The 16,567-nt window shown below is 41.8% G+C and overlaps 1 protein-coding gene across 1 annotated transcript in view; it reads left to right on the top strand.

The window, feature by feature from the left end:
* LOC117424597 (dynein axonemal heavy chain 9-like) overlaps window positions 1–16,567 on the top strand; it is a 138,722-nt gene that overhangs the window by 107,370 nt on the left and 14,785 nt on the right. Inside the window, exons 63-66 of the mRNA XM_034041106.3 lie at window positions 181–408; window positions 2,619–2,810; window positions 12,022–12,213; window positions 13,155–13,325. Of these exons, the coding sequence (XP_033896997.3) occupies window positions 181–408; window positions 2,619–2,810; window positions 12,022–12,213; window positions 13,155–13,325 (783 nt within the window). The remainder of the gene's footprint in view (window positions 1–180; window positions 409–2,618; window positions 2,811–12,021; window positions 12,214–13,154; window positions 13,326–16,567) is intronic.

The following is a 16,567-nucleotide window of genomic DNA, read 5'->3' as shown; positions in this document are numbered from 1 at the left end:
ATTTTTATACTGTTTCAACTTGGTAGTGAAGGCTAATGCTCAATCTACAAAAGTGTTATTCTTTTGTTTGAACCCTTATTTTGACCCTCGTGCCATGCTTTGTTTGTTCCTGTGTTTTGTGTCACACCAGGTATTAAATGCTATCCATTAAGCACACTCTGTCTCATTTGTTCCTGCTAGAATATCCACCTGGTAGCCAAGTGGCTGGGTACCCTGGAGAAAAAACTGGAGCAGCACAGTGAAGGCAGCCACGGGGAGTTCCGTGTCTTCATTAGCGCCGAGCCTGCCTCCTCTGCGGACAGCCACATCATCCCTCAGGGCATCCTGGAAAACTCCATCAAAATCACCAACGAGCCGCCAACAGGAATGCACGCCAACCTACACAAGGCTCTAGACAATTTCAATCAGGTACACCCACACCTTCACTGCTACACAGAGATTTCGGCACAGATTAGAGCCAGTCTGAATGATTGCAAATATCATGAATAGGTAAGGGCTGTTGAAACTACTTGCTCTAAACTATAGGGTCCTGCTATCATTTTTAATGGGATACTAAAGTATGATGCTTTGGTGTCTCTCTCCCTCTATAGTTGCATATGTGCTCAGCTTCACCAAAAGGCAAGCCTTGTTTAAAATTCTGTGTGTAATGAAGTTCTATCTGCAGGGACACGTGCTTTCTTTGTCATCCTAAGACTGGTTTACAAATGACATATTCAAGCAAGGTTTACAAGTGGTATATTTAATCTCTGTTACAGCTCAGAATGCAAAATTGATATTATGATATTTATAGGAAATGTCTGCAGATTTCAATTACTTTAAAAGGTAGCAACCTTCTGAAATCCAATTTTTTCTCTCTTAAATTGTGCCCTCAGTAAAATATTTCATATGATTTGATGCCAAAAGGCTCCCTTCTTTACAATATTTCATGGGAACAAGCTTTTTGTTAGAATTCAGTTATTTTTAAATCTTCTCAAATCGTACATGGAAAAGCAACTCAACCATTGTAAAAAGGGTACTCTAATTTCTTTGATGGAACAGATAAAGAGCACATTACTGTATGCTGTTCTTCAAACACCCAAGGAAAATTGCAATGGGAACATCTCTTGATTTGTTTTGACATTTATGTTCTCGCGATAAGACGCAGTGCATAGATGTTCATTAATAATAATAAAAAAACCTCTGTGATATGTCTTGTAGTTTCTCTTTCTAAATATGTCAGGCTTGTGACAGTAATTCTGTTACAAAACTTTTGCTGCAGTACAACGTTTACATGTATTACAACTCGCTTGGTTTCCTGGTTATGTAATTTGACTTTAGCACCTCGCTTGGTGTCATACAGGAGTCAGACACCATGTTCCTCTTCATTTGTGTTGTAAAAATATATCACTGTAGCCCTGACAGATATCACATTCAACACATCTTATCGGGCAAGCCTGTGAAAACCCATTACTTCTATAGTTGCTTACAACCCATTAAGACCGGATGAACTACTAAGATTTTTATCTCTGTACATAGTGTTACATGTTATGCTGTTACAGCATTCAAGGGGACCACTTTAGGTTGTTCAGTATTAAAGCTGTTGTGCCCCACATGCTGTTTTTTGTTATACTGATAATGCTTTGCAGAAATAAAAACTACAGCTACATAAAGTACTATCCCCTGGGGACACAGTGGAGGCCCTTATGTATCTCTGACTTCACACATGCAAGGACTGTAATATTGGATAAAATATCAACTTCTGGGTTTTGGCATTAGAAAATATATATACAGTATAAATATTAGGGAAAAAAGCAAACAAAAAACATTTTACCAGACTCCTTTTATTTCCTGATATATGAAACTCTGCTTTAAAAGTTATTTATTATGTACAACATTTTATTATTAGAATAAATTTTGGAAATAAATTGGTATTCTTTTCAGTAGCATATAATGAGTTGGTATTACTGACAGCAGCACTAGACTATAGTGCTTCTTTGAACCGTATGATTTGCAGTTCAGCATCTAGTCTTTCCATTCAATTCAATGGGCTGAGACGTCAATTCATTACAAACTGTTCTAAGACTGACTTATACAACAGGTAAGTACAGTTATCATGATAATCAAACTGTACAGGTAAATACCAGTTATTGGTTTTTGGGGTGTCATCATCTAACAAGCCTGTCATTGGCGGTTCTCAATAAGTTCTGTTGCTATTGAAGGGATACAACTAAACTTATCCTCACAATTTAGAAGAGTGCAGTAAACATTTTACAGGGGGTTATTGACATGGATATTTAAACCTCTCTCTTTGGAGACTATACTGTCATTTGTTTTTATTTAACTCATTTGAAATAATGAGCCTCTGGAACTGTCAAAGTTGTGGATCTTAAATGGGCATTCAATTAGAACTAAATCCAATTCATTCATTTAGTGTCTGGCAGTCAAATGAGGAAACTCGGGATGCTTTGAAAATTAAAACTAATGGTTGTAAAAATGTTATGGGAGCAGGTTTAAATGATAATGTATGAGCTTGTTTGAATTTCTAAGTGTTGTAAATGCGGCCTTCTTTTATGTACTGTATATGAATGTGTTTTAGTTGTGTTTTTTTGGTTGAGAATGTAACCCTGTCTGTCTTTCAGGACACTTTGGAGATGTGTGCACGTGAGAGCGAGTTTAAGAGTATTCTCTTTGCTCTGTGCTACTTCCACGCCGTGGTGGCTGAGAGGCGAAAATTCGGACCACAAGGCTGGAACCGGTCATACCCCTTCAACACCGGAGACCTCACTATATCTGTTAATGTTCTTTACAATTATCTGGAGGCTAATTCCAAGGTAAGATATGTACGACAGTGTCCTGCAGAAAGTGCAGACTGAGCAAACCAAGCTCCCCTCTGTAGGAATCAAACCGAGCGAGAAGTCATTACAAATGAAATACGATAGCAATCACCACTAAGGGCCAACTCCTGCTTTTCCAGGGAATATAGAGATTTAAAATTAAATCATGTTCCATTGTTGTAAGGGAATAAATCATTCAACAGCCCATTTTAGCTGATACGTTTTTTCAATTTCAACCAAAGCTCAGAAAAGTACAATACACAGACGGTTCAGTGTTGTTTTTTTATTGTTTATTCCTTATCAGACCAAGCAATTCTTGATTCTATAATTCTATAATTATTCAAATTATGCCATACTACAGTCACAGGTTGATGGAATCAGATTTTGTATATTATGTTCCATCAATACAAAGTTGCAGGTTAAGTTTTATGAGGTCAGAACTTCCTAAAAAAAAAAAAGTAACGTGTTGTTTGAACAGTAACTTCACACTCATGGTGCTTCACAGTAACTTCACACTTATATGTATGTGTGTGTGTATATACAGTATATATATATATATATATATATATATATATATATATATATATATATATATATATATGTGTGTGTGTGTGTATATATATATATATATATATATATATATATATATATATATATATATATATATATATATATATATATATATATTCACAATACAATACTCTACGGTAATACAAAAGTTAAAAAAATCTTTGCGCCAAACATTCCGTTTTAATGGCTTACCAAAAAAGTTTCAGTAGGGGCATTCATAATTGCACTATCATCATTTTCCTTCTTCAGAAGGATTCAGTACTTAACTCCTGCTCATTTGTATTCATCAAAAACAAAGCTTCACGTGGAGTGCAGGATGAGCCCTATAGCCTGGAGATCACAGGTTCGAATCCAGGCTATGTTACTGCCGACCATGACCAGGGGTTCCTAGGGGGCGGCGCACAATTGGCCGAGCGCCGCCCGGGTAGGAAGGGCTTAGGTCAGCAGGGCAATCTGCGGTTCACCGCACACCAGCACACCCCTGTTGCTGGTGGGGGCGCATGCGGGTCTGCAGTGGAGCCATTCAGATCTGTGTTGTCCTCTGGCACTATAGGTCTGGTAGCTTCGCTGTGGATCCGCAGTGCGAAAAATGACGAATTGGCAGGAACATGTTTCGGAGGATGCGTGTTTCAGCCTCCTTTTCCCGAGTGACCGGGGTTTGCAGTGGTGATCCGGGATAAAAATTATAATTGGGCATTCCAAATTGGGGAGAAAACTGGGGTAAAAACAATTGGCGACGACTAAATTTTAAAATAAATAAATTAAAAAAAATATATATATCTCTTTATTTGTTTAAAAACATGGTCGTAAAACAGATGCAAAATGATAGTGCGACTATGGAAACTTTTTTGTTAAGCCATTAAAATTGAATGTTTGGCTCAGATTTTTTTACTTTTGTATTACTGTAGAGACTCTACCTTAACTATATATATATATATATATATATATATATATATATATATATATATATATATATATATATATATATAAAATATATAGTTATATATTACACGAGAGTGGATGTTAAAACTTCATGCTGATTTGAACTCGGCTCTCGCCAAGATAAGCACCAACTAAGACGTAGCTTTACTGTAAACTAATGTGATCCATCTGTGTCTCCATCCATTTGCGTTTCCTTCCATATGATGATGTAGATATCCTTTTGCCTGGTGTTGATGGCTGAAGTGTAATGCTGGCTCCAGGGATTAGCAAATTATATATATATATATATATATATATATATATATATATATATATATATATATATATATATATTGCAATTTATATAAAAATTGCAAAATATTTACACTGTGGGAGTGCTTAGTATGGGCCACCAGGTTATCACATTTTGAAGAGTCATTAATTGTACAGCAATACACACAGTTGTAGTCAAAAGTTCGCATACCCCAATGGAAATTTATAATTTCTCGAAAACAAATAATTATAGGAAATCTTTTGTTGCAAAAGTTTTTATTTTGTGGATGAGGAAGACAAGTTACACGAAATAGATGTCTACAATCATTTCAGTATTTTTTTTTTTTTTTGCAAAACTCCAAAAATGCTAATTCAAAAGTATTCATACCCTTTGATGCTATGATAGTATTGTCTACAATGTGCTTGAAATTTCAATATGATAATGCATCTGAAGACCTTAGGCAGAAAGTTATTTATTGTTATAAAGCTGGAGAAGGATACAAAAAGATTTCCAAGCATTTAAGTATCCCAATTTCAACTACTGTTTCTATTATCAAGAAGTACAAGACTCATTGGACAGTCACAACGGTTCCTCGGTCTGGAAGAAAGAAGGTTCTTTCACCAAGAACTAGTTGAAGAATTGTGAGGAAGGCTAATAACAATCAGAGATTGACTGCCAAACGATATTATGAAAGATATTCAAAGTGAATTGCTGCAAGTGGGACTGGGTTTTCCATTTCAAACATGGTGAAGGTCTCAATGGTCACAGGCCAAAGAAAAAGCCACTCTTAGGAAAACGTCACAAGGACAATTGCTTAAAGTTTGCAAAACGGCATTTGAATGATGGATATGAGTTCTGGTCAAAGGTTTTGTGGAATAATTAAACAAATATTGCGGTATTTGGTCATGCTGATAGTCTTTACGTTTGGAGAAAGTCTGGTGAGGCGTACAAAGAAAAGAACACCATACCTACTGTCAAACATAGAGGTGGTAATTTCCTTCTATGGGGCTGTTTTTCCTCTAATGGCACAGGAAATTTAGTTCCAATACATGATAAAATGGATTCCATGCATAACAAAAGATATTAAAAAACTTGGCTATAAAACTTGGTTTAAAGCACAACTGGACATTCCAACACAACAACGATCCAAAGCGTACGTCAAAATCGACTTCAGAATAGTTAAAGAAGAATAAAATCAAGGTTCTGGAATGGCCTAGTCAAAGTCCCAATCTAAATCTGATTGAGAATCTTTGCTATGAGTTGAAGAATGCTGTGCACAGAAGTCCTCGGAATTTGAATGAACTGGTACAATTTTTCGTTGGAGAATGGCCAAAAATCACTAAAGAAATTCCATTGACAAATAGCCTTTGAAATTGATGGCATTATTTGCTGTAAGTACAGTAGATGTACCAGTATAAAATTGTGGCAAAGTGCCCCCCCTGTGTATGTTATATGTTACGTGTTGTGTGTAAATGTTGGTGTATAAGCATTGGTACACGGGATATAAGCGGGTCTGTGTTTCACGTGTGTGTAAATTGTATATTTGTATTTAGGCACGGGGATGGCACATCACATCACGTGCAAGTAAAAAGTAATATGTGAGCACGGGGAATTGCACTTTAATTAATTCACGTGCAGTTGTACCGAGATTCCAATTGAATGATTGACTAGCAATCGAATCTCAGTACAACTGCATAAAAGCTGCATGTTTTCACTCACTGGGGGTTGGTGTTCGGTGAGTGGAGAACGGGATTGGAGCGGAGGTAAATGTTAAGAAGAAGAAGAAGAAGAAGAAGAAGAAGAAGAAGAAGAAGAAGAAGAAGAAGAAGAAGAAGAAGAAGAAGAAGAAGAAGAAGAAGAAGAAGAAGAAGAAGAAGAAGAAGAAGAAGAAGAAGAAGAAGTAGTAGTAGTAGTAATCTGCTCACCGTGTTGTGTTCGTCTGTCTGTTCACTGTTTAGTACGTGTTTGTTTGTCTCTCCGTGCACCGTTTGTTTAGTGTTAGTCCGTTTTGTCTGTCTTTTTATTTTGGCTACAAGTGCCGTGTCCTGTTTTGTTTTATGTTCAAACCTTTTATTTTCTGTGTTGTTAATTATTAAATGCTGAGCGCGATCACGTGGTGTCAGAACCGGGACGACAGCGCCTCCAGGACTCAGGCCAGAGCAAGAACCGCAGTTTCTCAGAATCACAAAAAAAAAAAAAAAAAAAAAAAAAAAGCGAGGATGGGAAGAAAGAGCTGCAGGAAGCAGCAGAAGCAGCAGCAACAACAACAGCTGCAGCCCTCATCCTACATGCCGGGCTGGGAGGAGGACAGCCACAACGGGGCAGTAGCCACCCCTCTACCCCCACTGCCACCGGGTTCCCCACCGTCCCGGGAAATATGGGACTGGCTGGTGCACCCCGAGGGGAACTTCGCCAGTGACCTCCCCTGGGTTATTAACACACTGCGGATGCGAGATGGAGAACGATGGGAGGACTGGGAGCAACAGCACAACCCGGCATCAGTTCATGACCTCACCATGGTGGTGTTGGGGTACCTAGCGGCAGACATGGGAGGGATGCCTTCCAGTGAGCAAGAGGGAGAGGAGGAGGTACAGTCTCTGCCCTCTCCAGTACCTGAGCGGGAGGAGCCCGAGCGTCCACAGCCCGAGCGGGAGGAGCCCGAGCGTCCACAGCCCGAGCGGGAGGAGCCCGAGCGTCCACAGCCCAAGAGGGAGGAGTCGGTGCGTCCACAGCCCAAGAGGGAGGAGTCGGTGCGTCCACAGCCCAAGAGGGAGGAGTCGGTGCGTCCACAGCCCAAGAGGGAGGAGTCGGTGCGTCCACGGCCCAAGAAGAGGAAGGTAGAGCGTCCACAGTCTCCACCAGCAGAGGGTGAATGCCTGCTGGGTCCCTGTCCACCAGCAGAGGGTGAATGCCTGCTGGTCTCCCCTTCCGAGGCAGAGCCGCACCAGTCCCCTGCGAGAGAGGGAGGGCCGCACCAGTCCCCTGAAACAAGGGTAGACTACACGCCGCTCCCACCTCCGCCGCCAGGAGACTACACGCCGCTCCCACCTCCACTGGCAGGAGCAGAGCAGCAGGAGCTGCCTCTGCCTCCGCCACCTTCACCGGCAGGAGACTACACGCCTCCGCCACCTCCACCGGCAGGAGCAGAGCAGCAGGAGCTGCCTCTGCCTCCGCCAACCCCACCAGCAGAGGAGGAATGCCTGCTGGTATCAGTTCCCCCACCAGCAGAGGATGAATGCCTGCTGGTAACACTTCCCCAACCAGCAGAGGATGAATGCCTGCTGGTATTACTTCCCCCACCGTCACGAGGAGAGGAGCAGGGGCTGCCTCTCCCTTCACCAGAAAAACCAGGACTAGATGCTGGCGGTCCTCAGCAGCCCTTGCATAGGCTGCTGAGGGAAGCACGGGGAAGAACCGCCCGGCCGCAGAGGTCGAGAAGCGGGCCAACACCCGCACCCCAGTTTGTCCTGACTCCCTGCCTCGCTTCGCCCAAGGATGCCCACCTCGCTTCGCCCAAGGATGCCCGCCTCGCTTCACCCAAGGATGCCTGCCTCGCTTCGCCCAAGGATGCCCGCCTCGCTTCGCCCAAGGATGCTCGCCACGCTTCGCCCAAGGATGTCTGTCTGGCATCGCCTGGGGTTGCCAGCCGCTCCGCATCGCCTGGGGTTGCCAGCCGCTCCGCATCGCCTGGGGTTGCCAGCCGCTCCGCATCGCCTGGGGTTGCCAGCCGCTCCGCATCGCCTAGGGCTGCCAGCCGCTCCGCATCGCCTGGGGTTGCCAGCCGCTCCGCATCGCCTGGGGTTACCAGCCGCTCCGCATCGCCTGGGGTTGCCAGCCGCTCCGCATCGCCTGGGGCTGCCTGTTCCGCATCGCCTGGGGCTGCCTTTTGCTCCACACAGGGTGCAGGGTGCGAGGGAGAAGTGGAGCTCCCGCTGCCGCCTCTATGGCCAGGGGCTCCCCTCCCAAGTTCGCCTCCCGAGGGTCCGCTGCTGCTGCCGTCGCCTCCCGAGGGTCCGCTGCTGCTGCCGTCGCCTCCCGAGGGTCCGCTGCTGCTGCCGTCGCCTCCCGAGGGTCCGCTGCTGCTGCCGTCGCCTCCCGAGGGTCCGCTGCTGCTGCCGTCGCCTCCCGAGGGGCCGCCGCTGCTGCCGTCGCCTCCCGAGGGGCCGCTGCTGCTGCCGTCTCCTCCCGAGGGGCCGCTGCCGTCGCCTGGGGTCGCCAGGGATCCTGCTTCGCCTGGTGTCGTCGAGGGTCCTGTGTCGCCTGGGGTCGCCGGGGCCTCTGCTTTGCCTCGGGTCGCTACACTGTGGCCGGAGCTCCATGAAGGGGAGCTGCCGGCCATAAAGAAAGGGGGGGAGGTCAGGAGACCAGCTTCCCCAGCTGCATTTCCGTGGCAGGAAACACGGTGGCCGGAGCCCCACGGAGGTGAGCTGGCGGCCACAAAGAAGGGGGGGGAGGTCAGGAGACCAGCTCCCCCCGCAGCAGTTTCGCTGCTGGAAATTGGGTGGCCGCAGCCCCACGGAGGGGAACTGCCGGCCATGAAGAAGGGGGGGGAGGTCAGGAGACCAGCTCCCCCAGCTGCTCTTTCGCGGCAGGAGATAGTGTGGCTGAAGCCCCGGAAGAGGGAGCTGCCAGCCACGAAGAATTGGGGGGTGCCAGACATTCCACCATGGCCACCCCCAGAAACAACTTGCTTCCCCCTCTTCCGGGACTTTGGGACTGAGGGGGGAGGTGGCCATGGAGGCCATGTGTGCGTTGCACAAGGGGGGGTATATGTGGCAAAGTGCCCCCCCTGTGTATGTTATATGTTACGTGTTGTGTGTAAATGTTGGTGTATAAGCATTGGTACACGGGATATAAGCGGGTCTGTGTTTCACGTGTGTGTAAATTGTATATTTGTATTTAGGCACGGGGATGGCACATCACATCACGTGCAAGTAAAAAGTAATATGTGAGCACGGGGAATTGCACTTTAATTAATTCACGTGCAGTTGTACCGAGATTCCAATTGAATGATTGACTAGCAATCGAATCTCAGTACAACTGCATAAAAGCTGCATGTTTTCACTCACTGGGGGTTGGTGTTCGGTGAGTGGAGAACGGGATTGGAGCGGAGGTAAATGTTAAGAAGAAGAAGAAGAAGAAGAAGAAGAAGAAGAAGAAGAAGAAGAAGAAGAAGAAGAAGAAGAAGAAGAAGAAGAAGAAGAAGAAGAAGAAGAAGAAGTAGTAGTAGTAGTAGTAATCTGCTCACCGTGTTGTGTTCGTCTGTCTGTTCACTGTTTAGTACGTGTTTGTTTGTCTCTCCGTGCACCGTTTGTTTAGTGTTAGTCCGTTTTGTCTGTCTTTTTATTTTGGCTACAAGTGCCGTGTCCTGTTTTTTGTACTGTTAAACCCTTTTATTTGTTAAATAAACGCTGAGTGCAGCCATTGCACTCAGCTCCTCATCACCACCGTCTCTGTCTGTGTATTCCTGTCTGGTCTGACGCCACCCACTCTGGCCGTCTTTGTGACAAAAATATAAAGTATTGAATGTGCTAGACAAGAAACTTTTTTTAATTTACAGAACCACCTCATCTACACTTATAAAGCTTATAAAACATGTAAATACCAGAATGAAGACACTTTGACACTACTTTATTTTGAATTTAGATGACTGGAAAGTGTAGTTTTTGTTTGAGCTTACATTTATATGATTAAAAAGAAGCATACTGTATCACAATTTAAAGGAGGGAATAATTTAAACTATTGGTTACTACTAATTTTAAAATGTTATACATTTCAAACGTGAATATACCAGTGTGACCTCTTTTATGAGGTGACCCTTAATACCACTGAACCCATTTTAAAGCAGTATGGTCATGGCTCCAGTGTGTCCCAGGATAACATTTCAAACACTTACTTGTTACAAGGTGGAACACAATGGCTCATGGCTATATCATTCTAAAGGGGTAGCCTTGTTTTACTTACTATATTGTTGAACTTATGCACATTTAAAATGGTCTTTTCCTTTCCCCAGTGGGTGTTGTAAATAGGCAGTGGTGCTTCCTCCAGAGCTTTTCATGTTTAACTGCTTAGCAAGCTAATCATGTCTAAGAGAGACAGAAAGGAAGAGCTCTTTTAAAGCACACAGGTGTTATCCTTGGAGCGGCACCATTATTCAGCAGTGTGGAGTAGTGGTTAGGGCTCTGGACTCTTGACCAGAGGGTCGTGGGTTCAATCCCAGGTGGGGGACACTGCTGTTGTACCCTTGAGCAAGGTACTTTACCTAGATTGCTCCAGTAAAAACCCAACTGTATAAATGGGTAATTGTATGTAAAAAATAATGTAATTGTATGTAAAAATAATGTGATATCATAAGTCACCCTGGATAAGGGCGTCTGCTAAGAAATAAATAATAATAATTATTCAGCAGGACATAAGGTCTACCTATTGCAGCAGTTTAATATTGTTGTGTTTCTCTGAATCAGACAGAACCCTCCAGCAACAGGGTGTTTTTCCTCTTCTACGTACACAATATAATCTCTCAATTAATCATCACCTGCATCATACCTATGGACTGCGTGTAACATATTTTTTTCCCCATAACTCACAGTAGAAGGTCAACCGGCTAGATGCAATATCTTTTTAAAAAATACTATTGCTAACATGTGTTGCCTTTTAAAAGTGTAATCGCACAATACGAAATTTATAAAGAAAAAGAGCAGGTTAGCTTGATGTGTTTGAACCCTGCAGCCCAGTGTTTGCTCTATTATACAATCCTTATTAAAAGGTTGAAATTAAGTTATAATGAAGTACATTACAGTACAATGGAGTGCATAAAGGATTTCTGTTATGTTTTTAAAAAGAAAGAGGTTGAATTGTACGGCTTAGTATGGAGAGTACTTTTTTATTGTAATTTTACAAAATGCTTGTAGAGTTACTGTTCAAACTGAGTCAACATTTTTCAAGAGAGACTTCCACCATTGTTACTGTAGCTGCTAACTTTTCTCTTTCAGATTAGACTCCCAACTCTTAATAACCCATCCAAATGGGTTGAGTGATTACGACAGCTATTGCTAAAGGGCAGTCAAATGAAGTAAAACAAGTGTCCTTCCTGTTCTTCCTTAACAAAGTAAAACGTGTTGTAAACGAAGACAGATCACCATGAAACTCTGCATACCTATAGGGATTAACATGGACAGGAAATGCGATTAGTTTGATCTCTGTCCCCATGTTTCTGCACACCAGAAACACTTGACATGTATTAAAACAGCCACATTAGAAAAAACGCCTTTAAAGTGAAAGTCTGTACTGTAGCTTTTCGGGCACTCTACATACTGCTTATAGAGAACATGACACATATGCATTTCAAAGTCTGTCTCAGTGAGGTGGTGATTAAATATATACCAGTATATGTATTTTTTTGTATTTTAAAGTGCTTTGTGGCCTATATTCTTCTGTTACCAGGTCCCTTACGATGATCTGCGCTATCTGTTTGGAGAGATTATGTATGGAGGTCATATCACAGATGACTGGGACCGACGGCTGTGTAAGACCTATTTGGAGGTGTTCATTAAGCCAGAGATGATGGAGGGAGAGCTCTCCCTGGCACCAGGCTTCCCTCTGCCAGGCAACATGGACTATAACGGCTATCACCAGGTACCTCTTAATATTACACCAGCCACATCACCAGCTCAGTTACCTTCTAGACATAACTACGGTATTTGATACAACAAGCAAGAAATACTGCTTCTCCTGTTGAATTCTTGTTAGTTTTATAATGTCACAATTGTTTTATTCCTTTCCCAGAAATTGACTTTACGCTCACTTTAATATGGGGTCCAGTAACTTTGCAATGCAGTGTTACTGAAGTGTGGGGGCTTAATCTGACTAAAGGCATTCCAATGCATTAAGTTGGCACCATGGGAACGGCAGTACATTATTATTATTATTATTATTATTATTATTATTATTATTATTATTATTACTACAGCATCCTTATGTGCACATTCAATGTCATTTTTTTTTTTCAGATCTCCCAATAAAGTTCTCAAACCAGAAATATCCACTTTATATTTAACTTAGGTGCTTGTTACTGGTCTTTGTTCGTTTGCCGTTTTTTTACCCTGCAAACGAAAATAACGTGAATGACGATTTGGAGTAAATAACTTTTGAGATTCTAGCCCATTCTGTTTTAAATGTACATGAATTGGAAAGCTTATTGACTCTTATAAATTGAGAACAGCCTATTGGATTGAACATTTGTATATTATTATTATTATTTATTTATTTCTTAGCAGACACCCTTATCCAGGAAGACTTACAATTGTTACAAGATATCACATTATATTTTTAAATACAATTAAATTATTATTATTATTATTTTATTTTTTTACACGTTATTTTTACATACAATTACCCATTTATACAGTTGGGTTTTTGCTGGAGCAATCTAGGTAAAGTAACTTGCTCAAGGGTACAGCAGCAGTGTCCCCCACCTGGGATTGAACCCACGACCTCCGGTCAAGAGTCCAGAGCCCTAACCACTACTCCACACTGCTGCCCAGTGTGGAGTAGAAAACATTCTTATTCTGTTGCAGTACATTGACGACATGCTTCCCCCTGAGTCTCCTTACCTCTACGGTCTTCACCCCAATGCTGAGATCGGATTCCTCACCCAGACCTCGGAGACTCTCTTCAGGACTGTGCTGGAGATGCAGCCAAGAGACAGCAGTGGAGGGGAGGGTGGAGGAACCACCAGGGAAGAGAAGGTAAGGAAAAGCCAATTTCCTTTGGGTTCTCTAGAATTGTTCAATACTCTCTTCACAGTCTTACTACATTTGAAAGTAACTGTGAGAAACCTACTTACTCCCGTCTGTTGATTGTAACAAGTGTACCCTAAAAGCACAGTTCAGTTTTTTTTTTATAATGCCTTGGGCTGGATCCCGTTCTTTATGTCCAGCCCCTATACAATTTTCTGGCAGGAAATGGTCTTGGGAAATCAGAAAACAAGATGGTTTTTGCTTGTCTTGTGAAGGCAGTTACATTTTAAAAGTAAAAGTAAGGTACATTTGCTCTTTCCAAGAGCATTTGTAAGCTCCCCAGAAACACAAAAGTCCTGACAGGAGTTTTTACAGCCACTGCGTCTGCATGTACAAAACATTGGAGCAACAATAAGAATTCTCAGCAGTTAAAACATGTGTTGTAACCGTATTTTGTTTGGGTTTTGAGTATTATGGATCCAGTCTTACTTTAAAAGGATACGTTCAGATATGTGTAGCACATTATACATTTCTGATTTTGGTTATACTGTATTATCAACTTGTGACACATATACGTACTGTAACAGGAGATCTGGACTGACTATTTGGCACATCCGTATTACTGCAGGTAGAGGGCAGCAGTCTCGTGGGATCCGCCTATCGGTCATGGCGATGACACGGAGAGGTGGGGAAGAGGGTGTGTGTGCTTTCCCTCTCTCCGAGTGGCTGAGGGGCGGGCCTTAGGAGACTGCTCGGCCCATAAGATCTGGCTTGGTTGTGCGCTCGGGTGGCCATGTTTGGGGAATATCCAGTGACACTGACTAAACACGTCAGTTTTAAAACACAACGAGGCAAACCTGGCTGGGGAAAACAGCCAGCCTCTAAAGAGGAAAGAAATAACAGAAATCATCACGTACCCGAGGGGACGTGCTTAGTTGTACAGGGAACTCCGGCCATCCCAGTGTATAGAGGGTAACTGAGCGTAGGACAGAGGCTCGTTCTGACCGGCTTAGCGGCAGTGGGGGCACTGCGTAAGCAGCACTTTTTGTTTGTAGTTTTATTACTGTGTTTTATTTTCCCTTTTTCTTTTGCCTTTGGTTTTCATTATTATTTACGAGCACTTGTGCCTGTACCTATTGGTAAACACCGTGGTGCTGGTTACTGTTGTCAGTATCCGGTCCACAGACAACAGCGCCATCTACTGTACCAAATAAATCAGTGCGCCTGAGCGGCATTACAAATAAAGTACTGTCTCCTTGTGTCAGTGAATTGCCCACCACCTGTACCTGTACTTAAAAAAACATTTCATTTTTTTAGGGTTCTCATGGTTTTGTTCAACAAAATATCTCTTGCAAATACGACCTGTTTAAAAAACAAAATTCACAGTGAGTTCTATCGGTAAATGTTGTCCTAATCAGTCAAAATGGTTGGTTTCAGTAAAGAAGCTTATAAGTACTGTTATGCCAGCATTTAATAAGCAAGCCTCAAATGCATCTCACAGCATTGTTTTACAGGATAGAAAATGAGTGGCAATTTCTTTGAAAGTCTAGCTGCATGAACACCACAGGTGGTTTGTCACTGATCCCTGATGTGTTTGATGGCTATACCAACTGTTTGATCATTACGATCATACTGTTAATCTTTTGTATTGAAAAAATATATTAAATTACTGGAATACAGTGTGTAGAATTCCTCTGATCTATCACTAGCCCAGGAGTATTAAACGTTTAACCTCACATGAAACAGTTACTGGACATTAGCCAGAAACACTAGACAAACTAAATAACTTTCACTTATTTCATGGATTCATTTAAATCAAAACACAACAGTACAACAGAGGCTTTTTAAAAAAGAAAAAAAAGAAAAAGATGGTTAAACCAAAATAATAATAATAATAATAAAAAACATAATGGTTATGTGTTAGTAAATAACACAGAATAAATCAATTTTTAAAGACCACTTTTTTCATTACCCACTCAGAGTCCACATTTTTCCAAAGAAATCCAATTCATGACATCAACTGTACAATACCGTATCATACAGTATGTACTGGCACAATATTCATAAAGCATACACAAATGAACATTCATACAGTACTGTAGGTATTCCATGACTGAGGATAGATGAATAACCCACAACCCTGAAGGGGTCTAGTGATAATCTCTCAGAACAAGAATATGAACAAGTTAGATCACAGAATTGACTTCTTCAGGAATTCAACATTTACTGGCAAGATGAGCATTTATGCACACAATATGTTTTGATACAACAAATATGTCTGTTTTGCTGTGTTATATATATTTTTGTCAGTCATGAAACTTGTACATTAGACTATTAGCCACATCCTCATTGTGTTTAATGCTTCTGCTTATTCAAAGCCAAAAGGGAATAGGACAGTTTCCCTAGAATAAAAGGATTTGTCACTGAATGTTCAGAGTGTATTTTATCATATTTATATTGTATGAAGCCTTTTGAGAATACAAAACCATAGACCAGATATAATGAAATATTAAAGCAGTGTAAAGAGAATTCAAAGGTACATGAGCAGGATAAATAAATAAAATATATAAACACTAGGGACTTTCTGAAGTGGTTTGGAGCAGTAAAACTAACATGGCTTGCAGTGACTTACCAGAAATTGCACATATTTTAGTAATAGTTAAGTTTGAGTGTTTGTTCTGAGGACTGCACAAAATACCGCAATAAATCACCTTTTGGAGTGAAATATTTATTTTGAGCTGAGGGTTCTTCATTGAATTATGAATTCTGTTTTGTCACATATACGATAATGACCAGGTATATCCGGTAAACAACAGGAAAGCAAATGAGTTGGATGGAAAATCAATCAACTTTCAAATGTAACCCTGGTCAACCCTTGTGTATACTTTTAAATGTTGTTCTTTGTTTTTTTTACATGTATCTGTCATGTAGAAAAGTCAATAGTCAAGACAAAAACAATACTGCTTTATTTTCTTCTGTGCCCTTCCTAAGTCAGGCTATGTTTCAGCTGGTCAGAAGCAAGAAATACATAGAATTTTATCATTTGAATGAGCAAAGCCGCCTGACTAATGGGTTCTTTCAATGGAGTCATCTCAAAGTAAATTCATTACTCTAAAAGACGAACGCTGTATTGTAGTATTTTGTGCACTCCTCCTAAAATAAACAGTGAAAACAAAGAACCCTACAGTTAAGTGACAGATAATCTTGTTCAGGATGATGCATGTGACCTCTGGGCTCCATCAAATGCCCAC

This window comes from Acipenser ruthenus, chromosome 19, assembly GCF_902713425.1.
Source record: "Acipenser ruthenus chromosome 19, fAciRut3.2 maternal haplotype, whole genome shotgun sequence".
NCBI classification, from domain to species: Eukaryota; Metazoa; Chordata; class Actinopteri; order Acipenseriformes; family Acipenseridae; genus Acipenser; species Acipenser ruthenus.
Note: the sequence above shows the minus strand (reverse complement) of the source record. Positions and strands in the feature narration are given on the sequence as shown.